The sequence below is a fragment of the Oxyura jamaicensis genome, chromosome 5, assembly GCF_011077185.1.
Source record: "Oxyura jamaicensis isolate SHBP4307 breed ruddy duck chromosome 5, BPBGC_Ojam_1.0, whole genome shotgun sequence".
Classification (NCBI taxonomy): Eukaryota; Metazoa; Chordata; class Aves; order Anseriformes; family Anatidae; genus Oxyura; species Oxyura jamaicensis.
The window spans coordinates 28,625,509-28,640,815 of NC_048897.1; the positions used below are offsets into that span (position 1 = coordinate 28,625,509).

The 15,307-nt window shown below is 71.9% G+C and overlaps 3 protein-coding genes across 3 annotated transcripts; 1 reads left to right on the top strand and 2 right to left on the bottom strand.

The window, feature by feature from the left end:
- Positions 1–258: 258 nt before the first annotated feature.
- LOC118168281 (glycine N-acyltransferase-like protein 3) lies at positions 259–2,369 on the bottom strand. Its single transcript, XM_035328563.1, has 6 exons — positions 2,174–2,369; positions 1,966–2,047; positions 1,447–1,554; positions 1,256–1,376; positions 847–967; positions 259–765 (listed from the first exon to the last, which is right to left on the bottom strand). The coding sequence occupies exons 2-6, from the start codon at positions 2,041–2,043 to the stop codon at positions 345–347; spliced, it is 849 nt and encodes a 282-aa protein (XP_035184454.1). The 5' UTR covers positions 2,044–2,047; positions 2,174–2,369; the 3' UTR covers positions 259–344.
- On the top strand, positions 535–4,284 carry LOC118168282 (glycine N-acyltransferase-like protein 3). Its single transcript, XM_035328564.1, has 6 exons — positions 535–665; positions 2,779–2,886; positions 2,965–3,091; positions 3,159–3,276; positions 3,592–4,022; positions 4,101–4,284. Exons 2-5 carry the CDS (start codon positions 2,794–2,796, stop codon positions 4,007–4,009), a joined length of 756 nt encoding a protein of 251 aa, XP_035184455.1. The 5' UTR covers positions 535–665; positions 2,779–2,793; the 3' UTR covers positions 4,010–4,022; positions 4,101–4,284.
- A 508-nt stretch (positions 4,285–4,792) lies between these two features.
- On the bottom strand, positions 4,793–13,527 carry CLCF1 (cardiotrophin like cytokine factor 1). The gene is made up of 3 exons (XM_035329001.1): positions 13,097–13,527; positions 6,898–7,064; positions 4,793–5,867 (listed from the first exon to the last, which is right to left on the bottom strand). Exons 1-3 carry the CDS (start codon positions 13,122–13,124, stop codon positions 5,376–5,378), a joined length of 687 nt encoding a protein of 228 aa, XP_035184892.1. The 5' UTR covers positions 13,125–13,527; the 3' UTR covers positions 4,793–5,375.
- Between the last annotated feature and the right edge of the window lie 1,780 nt (positions 13,528–15,307).

The following is a 15,307-nucleotide window of genomic DNA, read 5'->3' on the forward strand; positions in this document are numbered from 1 at the left end:
CCCCCCCCCCCCCCCCCCCCCCGCGCTGTCCCTGACCCCCCGGGTGTTCCGTCCCCTCTCCTCCACCGCTGCCCCCGGCCGCCGTCGCACAACCCCGGTGCCCCCCCCCCCGTGTCCCGGTGCCGCCCCCCCCGCCGTGACTCACCCCGCGCGTTCCCCGCCGCTCTGCCTCTCCCGCCCCCCCCGGAAGGGCGCCTGTTTGCGCCCCCCCCGGCGCTGACACGGTCCCCGGAGGGCCGGCGCCGGCCCCGCGGGTGCTGGGGCGTTGCGGCTTTATTTCTGCTTTTATTTTTCCTGCGCGTGTTTTTTCCCCGGGGGGGGGGGGACGGACCGGGGTGGGGGGGTCAGGGCGCGGCCCGCGCCAGGGCGGGGTTGTGCAGGACGAAGCGGCACAGCCCGGGCAGGCGGCGGTGCCCCAGCGCCTCCTGCAGCCGCTGCATGGCGCCGTTGCCCGTGGCCGTGTGCCCGTAGGCGGGGAAGCCTCGGGCCAGCGCCCGGCGGGCGGCCAGGACGGTCAGCGCCCGCATGAGGCCGCGGCGGCGCTGGGAGGGCAGGGTGAAGCCGTGCGCCCCCGCCGCGAAGCCGTCGCTCAGCGCCCAGCAGAGCGGCTCGCCGGCCCGGCCCAGCAGGCACAGGCTGGGGAAGCGCTCCAGCAGCTCCCCCAGGTACCGGCGGCTCCGCGCGTTCCCCCCGTACGCCCACGTCGCGTCCAGCAGCTCCGCGTGGGCCGGGCTCAGCGTGCCCACCCGCACGTCGGGGTCCAGCCTGCGGGGAGAGGGACGGGACGTGGGCGGTGGCGGGGCGGAGACGGGACTGGGACACGGACGGGATGGGGATGGTGCTCACTGTGGCTCAGGTAGGGTGCTGGGGTCGGGGTGCAGGTATGTGTAGTACTCAGACACCTCCAGCTCTACGCCCTTGGCTGCTGCAATGTCCTGGGACACCGTGGCCACCCCATCCTGCAGCCCTGGGGGGCGGCAGCAGCAGGTGCCCCACTCCTCCCTGTCCCCGTGCCTGCTGACCGTGCCCCCAGCATCCCCAAGGACCCCCCAATGCCCCTCTCTCCTCCCCCAGCACACTCTCCAGGGACCCTGCTCACCCAGCCCCTGCCCTTGGTACCCCCCGGTGCCCCAGCTCCTGTCCCCAGTGCATCCCGCGCCCCGGTGCCCTTCAGCACCCGCCAGTGTCCCACGCCCCCCGCGACCCAAGCTCCCAGTGTCCCCCCCAGCCCAGCCCCTCGGTGCCCTGGAGCCACCGAAGATGTGGAAGGCAGCATCCCAGCGCAGGCAGCCCGGGGCCTCCAGCAGGGCCCGGTAGGCGCCCACGTCCCGGTAGAAGGCGGCCTGCAGGTTCCAGTAGCAGTCGTCCACTGGTGCCTGTGGGGCAGGGCAGGGCTGAGCCCCCCGGCACAGCCACAGCCCCGCACCCCGAGCGCCCGCCAGCCACCTCTCCGCTGCGCCGCGCCAGCACGGCGCCGAAGTCAGGCCAGGCATCTACTGCGACCTCGAAGTCCCCCGGGTTGCCGCGGTTGATGTTCAGCACGGCGCCGTACACCTGGGGGGGGCGTCGGGGCGTCAGCGACGGGGCGGCCGTCGGGGACCCCCCCTCGGGCAGCACGGCCTGGCTTGCCCCGGCCGCCCTGCCCTCACCTAAGATGGCCGCCCTCATGCGGGGTGCGCGGGGTGAAGGCGGAGGGGGCGTGGCCTGGTGCCAGGGCTCCGCCGAGGGGCGGGGCCAAGAGGAGGGGCGGGGTCAGCAGGGGGCGTGGGGGCGGTGGCACCGGCCCTGCCGGGGCCGGTGCGGACCCGGGAGGGGATTGGCTGGCTGGAAGCAGGCCGGGCTGCCATTGGCTGGCACAGAGCCCGTCCGCGCCGTGATTGGCTGGCGCGGGATGCCCGCGGGGGTCGAGGCGAGGGGCGGCGGGGTCCCGGTGCGGGCCGGGGGTGGCGGCGGCGGGGCGCTCACCGGCAGGGCGCGGGGCAGGCTCCTCCGCAGGGCGTCCTCCAGGCGCTGCAGCCGGGCCGGGCACCGCAGGATCAGCATGGCCCTGCCCGGAGACCGGCGGTAGCGGGGGGCGGATGGGCACCCCCGGGCACCCCCGGGCACCCTGGCCCCGGCCCCGGCCTCGGCCCCGGCCGCCCCCCCGGGGCTCCCCGGTCCCCGCGGCACTCACCCCGGGGCTGCGGGCAGGCGGTGACACCGGCAGGTCCCGGGGCGGCCGTCACGGCCGGGCGAGTGCCCCGTGCCCGGGGCGGGCGGTGGGCAGGGCCCGTCCCCGCGTGTCCTGGACACGTGGCGGTGCTCCCCCCGTGCCCTCCCGATGCCCCCCCGGTGCCGCGGGGACTGAGCGGCGGCGGCGCAGCCTGCCCCGGTGCGGAGCCATGCGGATCCTGACGTGCCCCGGGCAGCTGCAGCGCCTGGAGGATGCCCTGCGGAGGAGCCTGCCCGCCTCCCTGCCGGTGACGGGGCTGGGGGGGCACGCGGGGACCCCCGTGCCATCGCCGTGACGGTGACCGGGACCACAGGACCCCCCCGTACCTCCCTCATCCCTCCCACCCTGGCGGCGACACGGGCCCTGGGGACCCCTGTGCCATCGCCGTGACGGTGATGGGGACCTGTGGACCCCCCTGCCCCCCCCCCCAACGGAGCTGGGGACCCCCCTTGCTGTGACGGCGATGGGGACACCGGGCTGTGTGTGTGTCCCCACGGCCGTGCCCAGCCCCGTTTCCCACCCCGTTGCCCCCTGCCGTGCCCCCTCACACTGACCCCGTCCTGCAGGTGCTGGGGGCCGTGATGACGGTGGCACGGGGGAACCCGGCCGCCCACCAGGTGCTGGTGGACTCGTGGCCCGATTTCGCCGTCGTCCTCACCCGCCTGCGCCCCGAGGTGCCCCTCGGGGAGGGGAGGGGGGGACCGGGTCGGGGCGGCCGCACTGGGTGCTCACTGTCCCCGCCGTGCCCCCAGGAGCAGGCGGACCCCGGGGACTTCTACGCCAACCAGCTGGCCGTGTTCTACCGCGAGGAGGGCGCCTGGCGGGCGCTGCTGGGGAGCTCCGAGGCCGTGGACTGGAGCCGAGCCTTCCAGATGCAGGGTGAGCAGGGCGGGGAGCCGTGCGCCCGCACCCCCCACGCCGGGCTGGCTGACGGGGCTGTCCCCAGGGATGCAGGACGGGGTGCACGAGGCCGTGTGCCAGGCGGCCGCGGCCAAGGGGCTGCGGATGAAGACCTTCCAGTACCGAGCGATGCTGAGCCCTGAGCCGCCCCGGCCCCGTGCGCAGTGAGTGGGGAGGGGAGGGCACAAAGGTCCCCGGGCACATCCCCAGCTGGCGGAGGGGTGCCCGAGCTCATCCCCAGGTGACATCGGGGCACATCAGTCCCCAGTCCCATTCCCAGGTGGCAGGGGGCCCCAATCCCATCCAAGTGACACAGTGGTCCCCACATCCCGATGTGTCCCATTGGTCCCCAGTCCTGTTCCTGGGTGGCACGGGGGTCCCCAGTCCCACCCTTAGGTGGCACTGGGTGAGGCGGTCCCTGCTCCACCCTCACCGAAGGCATCGGGGACCCCTTCCCCCTGCCACCCACCCTGTTGCAGGATCCCAGCGGGGCTGCGCCTGGCACCGCTGTCCCCGTCCCACGTCCCACTGCTCAACGCCACATGGAGCTTCGGGGGCACGGGGCGCAGCCGCCGGTTCCTAGAGGGGCTGGTGCGGGCACTGCCCAGCGCCTGCCTGCTGGACCCCCGCGGGCGCCCACTCTCCTGGAGCCTGGTGGACCCCCTGGGCTGCCTGAGCCACGGCTACACCGTGCCCACCTGGCGTGGCCGCGGGCTCAGCGGGCTGGTGCTGGCCGAGCTGGGCCGGGGGCTGCACGCCCGTGGCTTCCCCGTGTACTGCGGCGTGCTGCCCTGCAACGCGCCCTCTCTGCGCGCCCTGTGTGCCACCGGCTTCCTGCCCCAGCCCGGCACGCTCTACATGCTGCTCAGCACCCCGAGCAGCGCCCGGGGGGCGTAATGGGGGTGGCACCACCGGGCCGAGGGGGTGCAAGCTCCCTGTCGAGCCCCACACGCCGCCACCACAACCCCAGGGGGATTCCGGTGCACCTGCCCCCTGTTCACTCTGGTCCCTACTGATGGCGAGTGCCAGCTCCTCGCCCTCCCCCCCCCCCCCCCCCCCGGTGCGGTGTGGGCTGGGGCGGGGCGGGGGGCGTGCGGCGGCATCACTGGAGAAAGGCTTTTATTCGTTAATACAAGAATAGATCTTCTGCAATAAATACCTAATAAATAACATCTCCAATAAATAAACACTCACAGACGCACCGAGACAGCCGGCCCCGCCCCTAGCCCCGCCCCCAGGGGCATCGGCCCCGCCCACCGGGGTGGTAGAGAACCGTGGGGGGTGGGCGGGGCTTGTGGCGGCGGGGGCGGGGCCTCTCGCTCCTGGGGGCGGGGCTTTCTGCGGGGGGCTTGGTCCCTCGGGGCCGGCAGGGCGCTGGGGTGCCGCGGGGCCGGGGCCCGTGGCTGCCGTGGGGCAGGGCAGGGCCACCGCTGCTCCCAGCCCCACGGGGCCCGGCGGTGGTGGCGGGGAGGTGAGGCGGCATCGGCGGCACTGCAGGGCGCGAGGGGCGCGGGCGCACCGCGGTGGCCCCATGTGCCGGAGTGCCTCGCCCCCTGGCCAAGGCAATGACGGGGACACGAGGCCGCCCGCGGGGCCGAGAGCCCCATCCCTTAGGGCACGGCGAGGCGAGGGCGCGGGGCGGCCGTGGCAGCGCGTTAGGTTCTGGATCCCCATCTCTCAAGGCACAGCGAGGTGATGATGAATATGCGGGGTGGCGTTGGCGGCACTTAGGGGCCAGCAGCCCTGCTCCTTAAGGCACAGTGGTGATGGGGGGAGACGGGACACGGGGTGGCTTTGGTGCCGCTTTGGGGTAAGGATCCCCACCTGCCTGTACAGCAGGGTGGCGATGAGTATGTGGGGCTGTTTTCGTGGCACTTAGGGACAGAAGCCCCTCTGTTAAGGCACAGTGGTGGTGCTGGGGATGTGGGGTGTATTTGGTGGCACTTTGGGGTCAGAAGTCCTGTCCGTTAAGGCACAGTAAGGTGACAATATGGGGGGTGGCTTTGGTGGCACTTTGGGGTCAGAAGCGCCGTATCTCAAGGCACAGTGAGCTGGCAGTGGGGACGTGGGGTGGACTTGGTGGCACTTTGGGACAGGAGCCCCATCTGTTAAGGCACAGTAGTGTTGGTGGGGACGTGGGGTGGCTTTGGTGGCATTGGGGGTCTGAGGCCCCATCCGTTAAGGCACGGCAAGGCGTTGGTGGGGACGTGGGGTGGCCTCGGGGGGCCCCGTCCCCCACCTTGGCAAAGCGGCAGGGGGGGTCTCAGAAGCCCCTGGCCTCGAGGCGCAGCGTGACCACGGCGGGCGGCACCTTCTTCTTGAGGCGGTTGAAGTCCTTGGCCGAGCGCCACAGCCAGGTCTGCAGCTCCTTCAGCAGCCAGAAGTCGTCCATCTTCTTGAGGAAGTCATTGGGGGCGGCGGGGGCGCCGGGGGGCGGCGGGGGCCCGGCGGGGCCAGCGGGCAGCGGGTAGCCCAGCGAGGACATGACGCCCGCGATGCTGACCACCAGCCCCTGCAGGCTGGAGCAGAAGTGGCCGAGGCGGTGGCGCAGCTCGGCGGTGCCCGCCTGCCCGTCCAGCCCGCGCAGGTAGCAGAGCAGGCGGCTGTAGGCGCGGTAGTTGGCCGCCAGCCGCGCGTTGTCCGTCAGCCCCCGCCACAGGTCCAAGTCCACCGTGGCGCTGGGCACCTGCTCGGCGCGCGCCAGCCGCGGGGGGTTGAAGTCGGGCTCATTGAAGGGGGGGCCCAGGTAGTTCAGCTGCAAGGGGGGAGGGAGGGGGTCAAGAGGGGGGGACCGGGGTGGGACTGGCCCCCATGTCCCCAGCTGCTGTGCGCTCCACGTGCCCAGCACATCTCACGTCTCTGCATCCTCCTGCCCACGTACCCCGATCTCCATGCCCGCTGTGTCACCACTCTCCACGTCCCCCAGCTGGACATTCCCAGCACATCCCAGGTCTCCACGTCCCCCCGTCCACCACCTCTCCTTCTCCTTCACATCCCTGGTCTCCATGCCCTTGATTGCCTAGGTCTCTGTGTCCCCCAGCTGGACATGCCCACCGTGTTCCCCTGTCCCCCTACCCCGATCTCCACGCCCCACCACCCCTCAAGCCCACCACGTCTCCAGTTCCCCATGTGCTTGACCTCCCAGGTTCGTGTCTCCCTGCTGGGTGTGCCCACCGTGTTCCCCAATTCTCCACGTCCCCTTGTGCATCATGTCCCTGAGCTCCACGTCCCCGGTTCCCCGTGAGCCCCACATCCCAGGTCTCCACATCCCCCTCCTGCACCCGCCGTGTCCCCACATCCAGGCACCAGAAGCACCCGAGGGAGCTCGACCAGAGCTTGCATGCAGTGGTGGGGACAGCAATGGCACCGGGGCACCTCCAGCTGTGCCACGCCAGCAGCACCGGGGGCACGTCAGGGCAGAGACAGGGAACCTCCGCGTGGGCCGGTGCTGCCGGCGGGCAGGGAGAGGCGGTGGCGGGGAGCCAGGGGTGTGCAGATGCCCGCGCCCCGTGCCTGTACCTGGGATGAGGGCAGGGGCCGGGGGAGCCGCCCTGTGCCTCTGGCACAGGGCGGTTCCCCCGGCCCCTGCCCTCATCCCGATGAGGCATTTCCTTGGCCTCCAGCACGGGTGGAGACCCACAGCCTCATGCATACAGGTGCACTCCCAACCCTGTCCCGATGCTGTGCCATGGGGAAGCTGGAGGGTCCCCAGGCTTGCGGTGCCAACAGGGAGATGGGGGGAGGGACAAGCTGGGGACGGGGGGGGCGGCGAGCCCCCTACTCACATAGGTGCCAGCGAGGGTGCGGAGCTGGTGCTCCAGGTAGCGGGTCAGGTCGTAGGTCTTCTGGATGGACTGGCCGGCGCCCAGCTCCTCCGTGCCGTTCAGGGCGGGCACTGCCGGCAGGTTGCAGAGCGCAGCACACAGGAAGGCAAAGATCCCCCAAGAGTCTCCTGCAGAGACACGGCGCTGCCTCAGGGGGGTCCCTGCGGCACGCGGAGGGGGAAATCGGGGGCCCCGGGGCACCCTGGGGGGGTGTGATGGGCTCTGGGGGGCTGGGGATGTGGCAGCGCCCTGGAGGCTGCTCCACTCGGTTCCACCCGACCTCTGGTGCACTCCCCACCTCCCTGGGTGGGGGGATGCAGACCTGCCCCCCACCCAGAGAAGGTCAGGACTTGCCCACGGCGCCCAAGACCTCCTCCTCTCAGCCAGTGACAGGGACGCCCTGCCACCTCAGGGACCTTGTGCCACTGGCATGCTCAGCGCCAGCCCCAGCCTCATCCTGCCCCCGGGGAAACTGAGGCAAGGAAGGGCTGGGCGTGGAGCGGAGCCGCTCAGCACCCACACGGGGAGCCCGGACTGGTGCAGCAGGGGCCTTGGGGACCCCGGTGTCCCCACCAGCACCACTGGGACCATCCAGCACGGCCTCTCCTCTGTGCACTGCCGACCGCGCGCTGCAGAAACAATCCTTTATATGGTCTCGAGCAAGCGCTGCTTGCTGCACTCCCGCCGGGACGCCCGGGTTATATTTGGGAACGCCGAGTCACCTACCACCAATGCCGGAGCGGGCTTGGTTGCCTTCCTAATCACAGCACGTTGGGCACCCTGCGGGACTGCAGCAGTACATCCCCATCCCCGTCCCTGTCCCCATTCCCATCCCATCTGGCCCTGCCCTGCTGGGAGCCAGGGGCCGGGCAGGGGTCAGGGGCAGGACCCCGCGGGGCGGCCGGGGCGCGGGGCAACCTTTGCCGAGGCCTCTGCCGGAAACCGCCGGCCGGGCCACGCCAGCGCCCTGACGTCAGGGCGGGTTACGAAAGCCAGCCCCGCTCACCGAGAGGTCGCGGCGGCTTGCAGGAGGCTCCGTCCAACTGGCACCTCGCTGCGCGCCCCGCCGCGCTTCCCGGCACCTCCTCCGCGGGGACAACCCACTGCCGGCACGCCGCGGCACGGCTCCGCGCGGCACGGCCCTGCTCCCAGCCCTGCCCGGCACGGGCTGCCCCTGGCGGCCCCCCAGGGAGGCGAGGGCGGCGGGGAGCCCTGCGGTGCCCTCACACGTCACCACTCCCCGTCAAATGCTGCCGGGAGGGTTGGAAAGCCAGGAGCAGCCAAGCTCCAGTGACGCACGCGGGCCCGTGGGGACGCCCTGCCTGCGGCTGCGCCAGTCCCCGCGCGTGGCACCCGGCCCGGCTGCGCCCACCGGCCGCGGGATGCCTCTCCTGGTGATGCAATGCGCCCTGCACAGGTGCCGTTGTGCAAAGCTCCTGCATGCACGAGGCACCGTGTGCGTGAGGCACCGTGCAGGCGTGTGACGGGCATGGCGCAGACCTGGGGTACAACACGAAGACGTGCCGCGCGCCACGAAGGACCGTGCAAGCGCGATGCACCACGCAAGCACAAGGTCCACCGTGCACGTGTGTGGCACATGGCACCCATGAGACCCACCGTGAAGGTGTGTGACGCGCTGCGCCGGTGTGTGACGCGCACTGTCAGCCCCCGAGCACAGCCTTGCACGTGCCAGTGACCGGAAGGCGCCGCGAGCCCCCCACCGCAGCCGTGCCGCAGGGAGCACGCGGAGCCGCTCGCGCACGGCCGAGCCCATGGGTCCCGGCGGGGTGAGCGTGGGGGGCGCACCGCGGTCCCGCTGCATGCGTGCAAGTGTGCGTGCGAGCGTGGGCCGAGGGCGGCGGGGGGGGGCCGCATGGCGGTGACTCACCCGCCCCCGGGTGTTTGCTTTGGCCCGGCCCCACCGTGGCCGAGCCCGGCACAGGCGCTCGCAGCCCCGCACTGCGCAGCGGGGCCGGCGGGACCCTCACCCGCCACCGGCTCGGGTTTCCAGAGAGGGATTTACACCCGGCCCCAGCCCTGCTGCGGCCAAGGCAAACAGAGCTGGGGGGGCCAGGATGGGGGCGCGGGGGGGAACGGGGACGAGGACGGAGCAGCCGGCAGCTCCCAGGCAGGCAGCTGGGGGAGCGTGAAGATGAGGATGAGGATGAAGGAGGGCAGCAGGAAGCGCCTGGTGGATGTGGATGTCCAGGGCTGGCTGGTGGCTGGGATGCTTGGCTGTGGCGGTGTCACAGCGGTGGCACTGACCTGGCCGTGTGGCTCTGGGCACAGCCCTGGGCAGCTGGGAGCGACTGCAGCGGGACGCCCAGCGCGGTGCAGCCGCTCTCCCTCACCCACCTTGGCCACGCCGGCTCGGCACTGGGTGGAAAATGGCTCAGCACCGGCACAGGCAGCAGCCACGCAGTCCCGGGCCCGGCAGGGAGGGGGGGGCAGGCGGCGAGCGGGGCCGGCACAGCTGGATCCCAGTGACGTCGAGAGGAAGAGCCCGAGGGTTTCAAAACCGGCCCTGGAGTGGGGCCAGGATGCTCCCGGCCCACGTAAGCAAAGCACGGAGTGGCTGCGGGGCCGGCCCCACGGGCAGGTGGAGAGCTAGGGCCACGGGAGCTGACCCCCACACGCAGCAGCAGCCGGCAGCACCCCCCCCATCACTCCCCCGGCACACGGGTGGGGATCTGTGGGCACCGAGGGGGCCGACAGCAGTGCCCCGGGACAGCTCGCCCGGCCGTGCCCCCGTGCGTCACAGCGGGGCCGCCACCCGCGTGGCTTTGGAGGCGTGGGACAGCACGGAGCAGGGAGGCAGCGGCAGAACCGCAGCCCTGCGATGAGGCTGGGGGGAGGCCTGCCCTTGCTGCCCCCCCCCGCCGAGCAGCCCCCCCGCGAGCCGCCGCTGCCATTGTGCGGCGCTGAGCTGTTCCCTGGGCACGCCGTGGGCAGGGAGCTGCCGGGGTCAGGCGTGACCGCAAGCTGCCAGCGCCGCTTTTCCCGAAAGTGTTGAGCAAAGCGGCTCCGGGGCTCGGGGAAGGGGGGACCCCCGCCCTGCCGGCCCCTCGCACCGCGGAGCCCGGAGCCCCGAGCGCGGGGAGGCGGCGGCGGGAGCTGCCGTATCTGATGGGCTGGCGGCCAAGGGACGGCGGAGCCCGGCACCGCTGGGAGCGCGGCCCCTCCGCGGCGCTCGCCCGGCTGCGGGGCGGGAACAGAGCCGGGACGTCCTGCGGCAGCCAGCGTGAGCGCGCCATGGAGGAGCGGGGAGCAGCGTGAAGCCCGCGAGCGATGACGGAGCAGACAATAGCAGCGGCCCCGGCTGCCCCGACCCCGGCTCTCCCCGCGCGCCCTCACGGACGGGCTCTTGCACAACGTGGCAGCGGCCGCCAGCCGCTTGCGGGGAGCCGGCCGGGAGATGCTGCACGCAGGATGGGCCGGGTGGACACCTCGTGTCCCCGGGGCTGCGGGACTGTAACGCTGACAGCAGCCCCGTGGCCCTGGCGTCAGGACGCCTGCTCCCCGCACCTGGACGTTGGGTCCTGCAGTCCCCAAGCACTGACGGGAGGGACGCACATGCGCTGCGGCTGATATTTCCTGCGCCCAAAGTGCCGTGACTGCCCCCAGACACGGCAGTGAGAGGCAGCAGGGAGCGGTGGGGATCCCCCAGACCTACCACAGGCCTGGCCGGGAGGAGGAGTTGCAGCGTGCCTGCCCTGCTGCGCCCTGTGCAGGTCCCTGGGAGCACAGCCACATCCCCAGGGGCGTCGGGGGAGCACGCGGGGGGAGCCCGGCCCCGCGCCCCTCCGGCCATGCATGAGCTTGCAGCCCGCGCTGAGTGTTTACATCCTGTCTCCTCCGTGTGTTTATAAATGCATCCGTGCACGGGAGACTCCAGCGAGGCCGTAATTAGCTGGGCCTGGATTTCCCATCCGGCTCCAGCCAGCGGTGCGATGGAAGCCCCCCCCTCAACCGGAGACAGGGGCGCAGGCCCCTAATCCCAACCAGACCCCGCACCAAGGGCCGGCCCTGCGTGGCGCTGCCCGAGGGCACCCGCAGCGCCTGTCCGGCACGCACTGCCGTGCACCGCCACGCACGCCAGCGGCACCCAACGGCACAGCCTCCCCCGTGCCCCTTCCTCGCTGCTCCCACCACGGGTGCCCGCTGACCCAGCTGGCACTCCTGGCACGGGGCTGACAGCGCCAAAAAGCCGTCCCACGCCAGGCACCCCAACCCGCGTCCCCCGTGGCGCCGAGGGCCAAGGCGGCTGTGCCTGCAGCCACAGCACAAAGAGCCGAGGGAGCTTTTATGGGAGCGGCGGCGGAGCCAGGGACAGCCCAGCGCCAAAGGCAGCCTGGCCCCTCTCCGGCCTGGAGCGGAAACGGCAAGCTGGGGGCCGAGCCCGGGAGGGGAGCGGCAGCTCCCAGCACAGGGGGGGACCGGGGCTGTGGGGCCGGCTGGGGCTCCCGGTGCCAGCCCGCATGGCAGCACCGAGCCCTGTGCCGTGGGTGCCGTCAGCCCCCGACCCGCCAGCACTGCTGGCATCTCCCTCCAGCCGCCCCGTGCCACGCTGCTGGCGGGTTTGCATGGGAGCAGCCGCTCCGCTTGGCAGGCGCGGTGGGGATGGCTGTGCCCTGGGAAACCTCACGTGCTGAGGCAGCACTGCACGCCCCGGTGCCCTGGTAGCACCAGGCGTGGGCTCGTCATCCACGGGCCACCCAGACCCATGGTGCTGCCAGCCCGGTGGCTTGCTGGCTAAGTGGGAAAGCTGGCCACCCAGACGCCCCGTGTACGCCGGCGAGGGCGGGTGGGCGCAAGCACATCCCGGCATGTGCCTGCTGGGATCTTTGTGTGGGCACCTGGCGGGCACGCGAGGGGCCACAGAGCCAGGATGAGCCCCCCCAGCCCAGGAGGAGGCAGCTCCCGGCAGCAGGGCAGGTGGGCGCAGGGAAGGGGGGTGATTTATGGCGAAATGTGCCACTTAGCAGGGCATAAATCTTCCCCCGGCGCAGCCCTGTAAGCAGAGCCCTGTGCATTTCCCTTCAGAGGCTGCTCGCGGGCTGGGGCTAATGCAGCCCAGATGTGCGCGGGGACCGTGCCCTCGCGCAGCCTGCTAACGAGGCGCGGGGACACCGGTTCCTGGTGGGAGCCCAGCATCCCTGAGCCCTGTCCCCGGGACATTGCCAGGCTGGGGACGGCCTCAAACAGGGAGCGGAGCGGTGGCCGGCCCTCGGCATCCCCCTCCCTCCCTCACCCTCCACGAGCTGTGCCGCGGGCTGACCGCAGGCCGCGGCCGGCAGCCTCCTGGTGCCACCAGCTCCCCGCCACCTCCACCGAGCTGGGGACAGGGTCCAGAGGCGCGACGGGGCCAGGAGCTGGAGCCCCCGGCTGCCGGCCCCACTTTTCTGGTTCCCCCGAGTCGCGCCGGCTCCGCGGGAGCTCGAACAAAACCTGGCCCCGGCCTCGTGTCCCCAGCCCCGCGCCCAGCGAGGCGGGAGCCCGGCCGACAGCGCCCACAGTTTGACCTTTTAAGGGTTGTTTTCCAGCGTTTTTCCCCTTCCTTTCTGCGCCAGACAGCCCCAACGCAGCCCCTCCGCGCCATGGGGCCGGCAGCCCCCCATCTTCCCAGGGCCCCGGGGGCGGCTCCAGCCGCCGGGGCCGGGGTAACAAAGCCATCCGGCAGCTGTGGCCGGAGCCCCAGGGCAGTGGCGGCGTGCCGGTTCCCTCTGCGGAGGGGGGCATTTCCCCGGCACCCCCAAAAGCGTCAGCCACGTCCCGGTGGGGCTCGGAGGCTGCAGCACATGCCTGCGCTCGCGCCGCCTGCCCCGCGAGTGAGCCCCGGGCAGGAGAAGCAGCTCTTCCTGCCCCCCGAGTCCCAGGGACTTTCATTTTCCTCCCCTCTGTCAGTCCTGGGTTTTAATTCTCCGTGCTAAGCGGCGTTTCCCTCCCTGGTAATCACAAACATGCATGGAAAAGAGGGAACTAGAGAAAGGGAAAAAAAAAAAAAAAAAAAAAAAAAAGGCAGAGGGGGAAAGTCTTAAATCAATCCCAAAGCCAGACAGACGTTTTAATCAAATCAAATTAAAATCAGCAGCGGCTCGGCACGGCGAGCCGCGCCAGGCGCAGCAGCCCCCCGCCCCTGCCCCCGGCCCCTCGCTCTTACCTGGGGGCTCCCCGGCCACATTTAGCATAGTAGAGTCAGAGCGCGGGGCTGGAGGGGGCGCGAGGAGCCCGGGCGTGGGGCTGGTGCTGCGCCGAGCCCCGAGCCCCGCGCTGACGGCGAAGCCTGCCTGCTCTCCTCTGCCCTGGCTCGCACTCGCTCGCGCTCGCTCGGGTGTTTTTTTTTTTTTTTTTCCTCCTCTCCCTATTTGTTTTGGTTTGTGTTTGCTTGGGTGTTAGGTGGAAGAAGCTGTCTGGGCTGTGTTTTTTTGGTGTGTGAGTGTGTGCACGGTTTGCACCACGCTCCGGCTCCCTCGCTCACTGCCTTTCCCCCTTCCACCTCCCTTGATTTGCTCTTTTGATTGGTGTCCAGGAATGCAAGAATAAAAAAACGCGAGCTCGCATACACCCTCTCTCCAAGCTGCTGCCTCCCTTTTTTTTTTTCCTTTTTTTTTTTTTTTTTTTTTTTTTTTCCGAAATTCAAGTGTTAAGCAGAACCAGGTTGCTTTCAAGAATGTATTTGATGCAATTGTACACAAGAGCGGGCTCCATTCATTCCCCTCCCTCTCCCCCGGGCTCCCCCCGGGCTCCGCGGCCGCGCTGGGGAGGCTGTGGCCGGACCGGGCGCCGCGCGCGGGGCAGCGGACGGGGACCAGAACCGGGGGGGGGACCGGAGAAAGGGGGGAGGGGGGGGGGGGGGAACGACCCCCTCCCCCACCCCCCCCCCCCCTTCTCCCCCCCTTCCCGGGGGGGGCTGGCTGCCGCTCGCCCTTTGTTAGTGGCCGGGGAGCGGGACGGGGTAGGGGCGGGGGGCTCCTTCCTACCTGCTCGGAAATCCATGGGGGCGGCGGCCCGGGGGGTCCTGGCCGCAGGGGGGCTGCGGGGCGGCCGCGCTGCTGCGCCGGGGCCGGGCTGGGAGCTCCCATTTGGCGGCCCCGCTCCCCGCGGGGAGGGCAGCGAGGGGAGAGGGGCGAGGGGCGAGGGGGCGCGGGGGGCGTGGGGTGCCAGGCTGCCGCCCCGCCGCGGGGCAAGGGGGAGCGAGAGGCGGAGAGAGGCGGCGCAGGCAGACAGACAGGCAGGCAGACAGACACACAGACACGGCGGGGAAGGGCGGCCGGTGCGGGGCGGGGGGCGGCACGGACGGACGGACGGAGGGACGGCCGATGGCCCCGCCGCCCCGGCCCCGGCCCCGGCCCGGCCGCCTCCCGCCCCGCGCCGTTCTCTTCCGACGGGACCTCTCGGCGCTGTCTCAGGGCCGCGGCAGGTGACCGAGCCCCCGGCGGCGGCAGCGCGGCCGCGGCATCGCCCGGCCCAGCGCCGTCGGGGCTCCGGTACCCCCCCACACCGGCTCCCTGCGCCGCTCCCGGTGCGCATCGCTGCCGTTCTGCCGCCCGTGCCCGGCGGGCCCCTGCCCCGTGCCCCCGGATACCGGCCCCAGTCCCCCGGGTACCGGCCCCAGTCCCCCGGGAACCGGCCCCAGTCCCCCGGGTACCGGTCCCAGTCCCCCGGGAACCGGCCCCAGTCCCCCGGGTACCGGCCCCAGTCCCCCGGGAACCGGCCCCAGTCCCCCGGGTACCGGCCCCAGTCCCCCGGGTACCGGCCCCAGTCCCCCGCCGCCCTCGCCCTGCGCAGCCCTCTCCTCCCGGCCCCGCGAGCGGCTGCTCGGGGAGGGCGCGAGGCTGCTGACAGCCGGCCCGTCGGCGATCAACCTGCCCCGAGCGGAGGGACCCCGCTCTGCTGCCCGCCAGCCCTCTGCAAATGGAGGCTGCCGGCCCCGTCAGCGGGCCGGGGGCGCTGGGCTGGACCCTCGGGGCCGAGCACGGTGCAAAGCCCTCCTGGGCTGCCCGGCTGGGCACCTACACCACGGGGGGATTCGTGGCCGCCGTGCTCAGGACACGCGGCCGGGACACACGGCCAGCCCCTTCCCCTTGCGACCCACAGCCCGCAGCCTGTGCCGCGGCAGAGGTGAGCCTCGTGCCCGCTTTTTTTGCGGGGAGAGGGGGGTTCTCACGACAAGGGGCACAGCCTTCCCTGTGCTGGCTCCCCCCGAAATCTTTGTGTATAACAAAAGCACTGCCCAGCTAGGAGGCAGAAGGCGGCTTTGCTGGGGCTCAGCCCCGCTCTGAAGCCTCCCCACCGCTCAGCACGGGGCAGCCGCGTCCCCGTGGCACGCCAGGACCACCCCAGCCCTGAACGCAGGGACGCCCCCCCCCCC

What these genes read in the sequence shown, in the direction of transcription:
- LOC118168282 (XM_035328564.1), top strand. Translation starts at nt 2,794, where the DNA reads ATGACGGTGGCACGGGGGAACCCGGCCGCCCACCAGGTGCTGGTGGAC. An exon ending in CCGAGCCTTCCAGATGCAGG is followed by an intron (nt 3,092 to 3,158) that starts GTGAGCAGGGCG and finishes GGCTGTCCCCAG; the next exon opens with GGATGCAGGACGGGGTGCAC. An exon ending in CCGCCCCGGCCCCGTGCGCA is followed by an intron (nt 3,277 to 3,591) that starts GTGAGTGGGGAG and finishes ACCCTGTTGCAG; the next exon opens with GATCCCAGCGGGGCTGCGCC.
- CLCF1 (XM_035329001.1), bottom strand. Translation starts at nt 13,124, where the DNA reads ATGCTAAATGTGGCCGGGGAGCCCCCAG. An exon ending in TGTGGCCGGGGAGCCCCCAG is followed by an intron (nt 7,065 to 13,096) that starts GTAAGAGCGAGG and finishes GTGTCTCTGCAG; the next exon opens with GAGACTCTTGGGGGATCTTT. An exon ending in GCACCCTCGCTGGCACCTAT is followed by an intron (nt 5,868 to 6,897) that starts GTGAGTAGGGGG and finishes CCCCCCTTGCAG; the next exon opens with CTGAACTACCTGGGCCCCCC.
- LOC118168281 (XM_035328563.1), bottom strand. Translation starts at nt 2,043, where the DNA reads ATGCTGATCCTGCGGTGCCCGGCCCGGCTGCAGCGCCTGGAGGACGCC. An exon ending in GCCTGCCCCGCGCCCTGCCG is followed by an intron (nt 1,555 to 1,965) that starts GTGAGCGCCCCG and finishes CGCCCCCCCCAG; the next exon opens with GTGTACGGCGCCGTGCTGAA. An exon ending in TGCTGCCTTCCACATCTTCG is followed by an intron (nt 968 to 1,255) that starts GTGGCTCCAGGG and finishes GCCGCCCCCCAG; the next exon opens with GGCTGCAGGATGGGGTGGCC.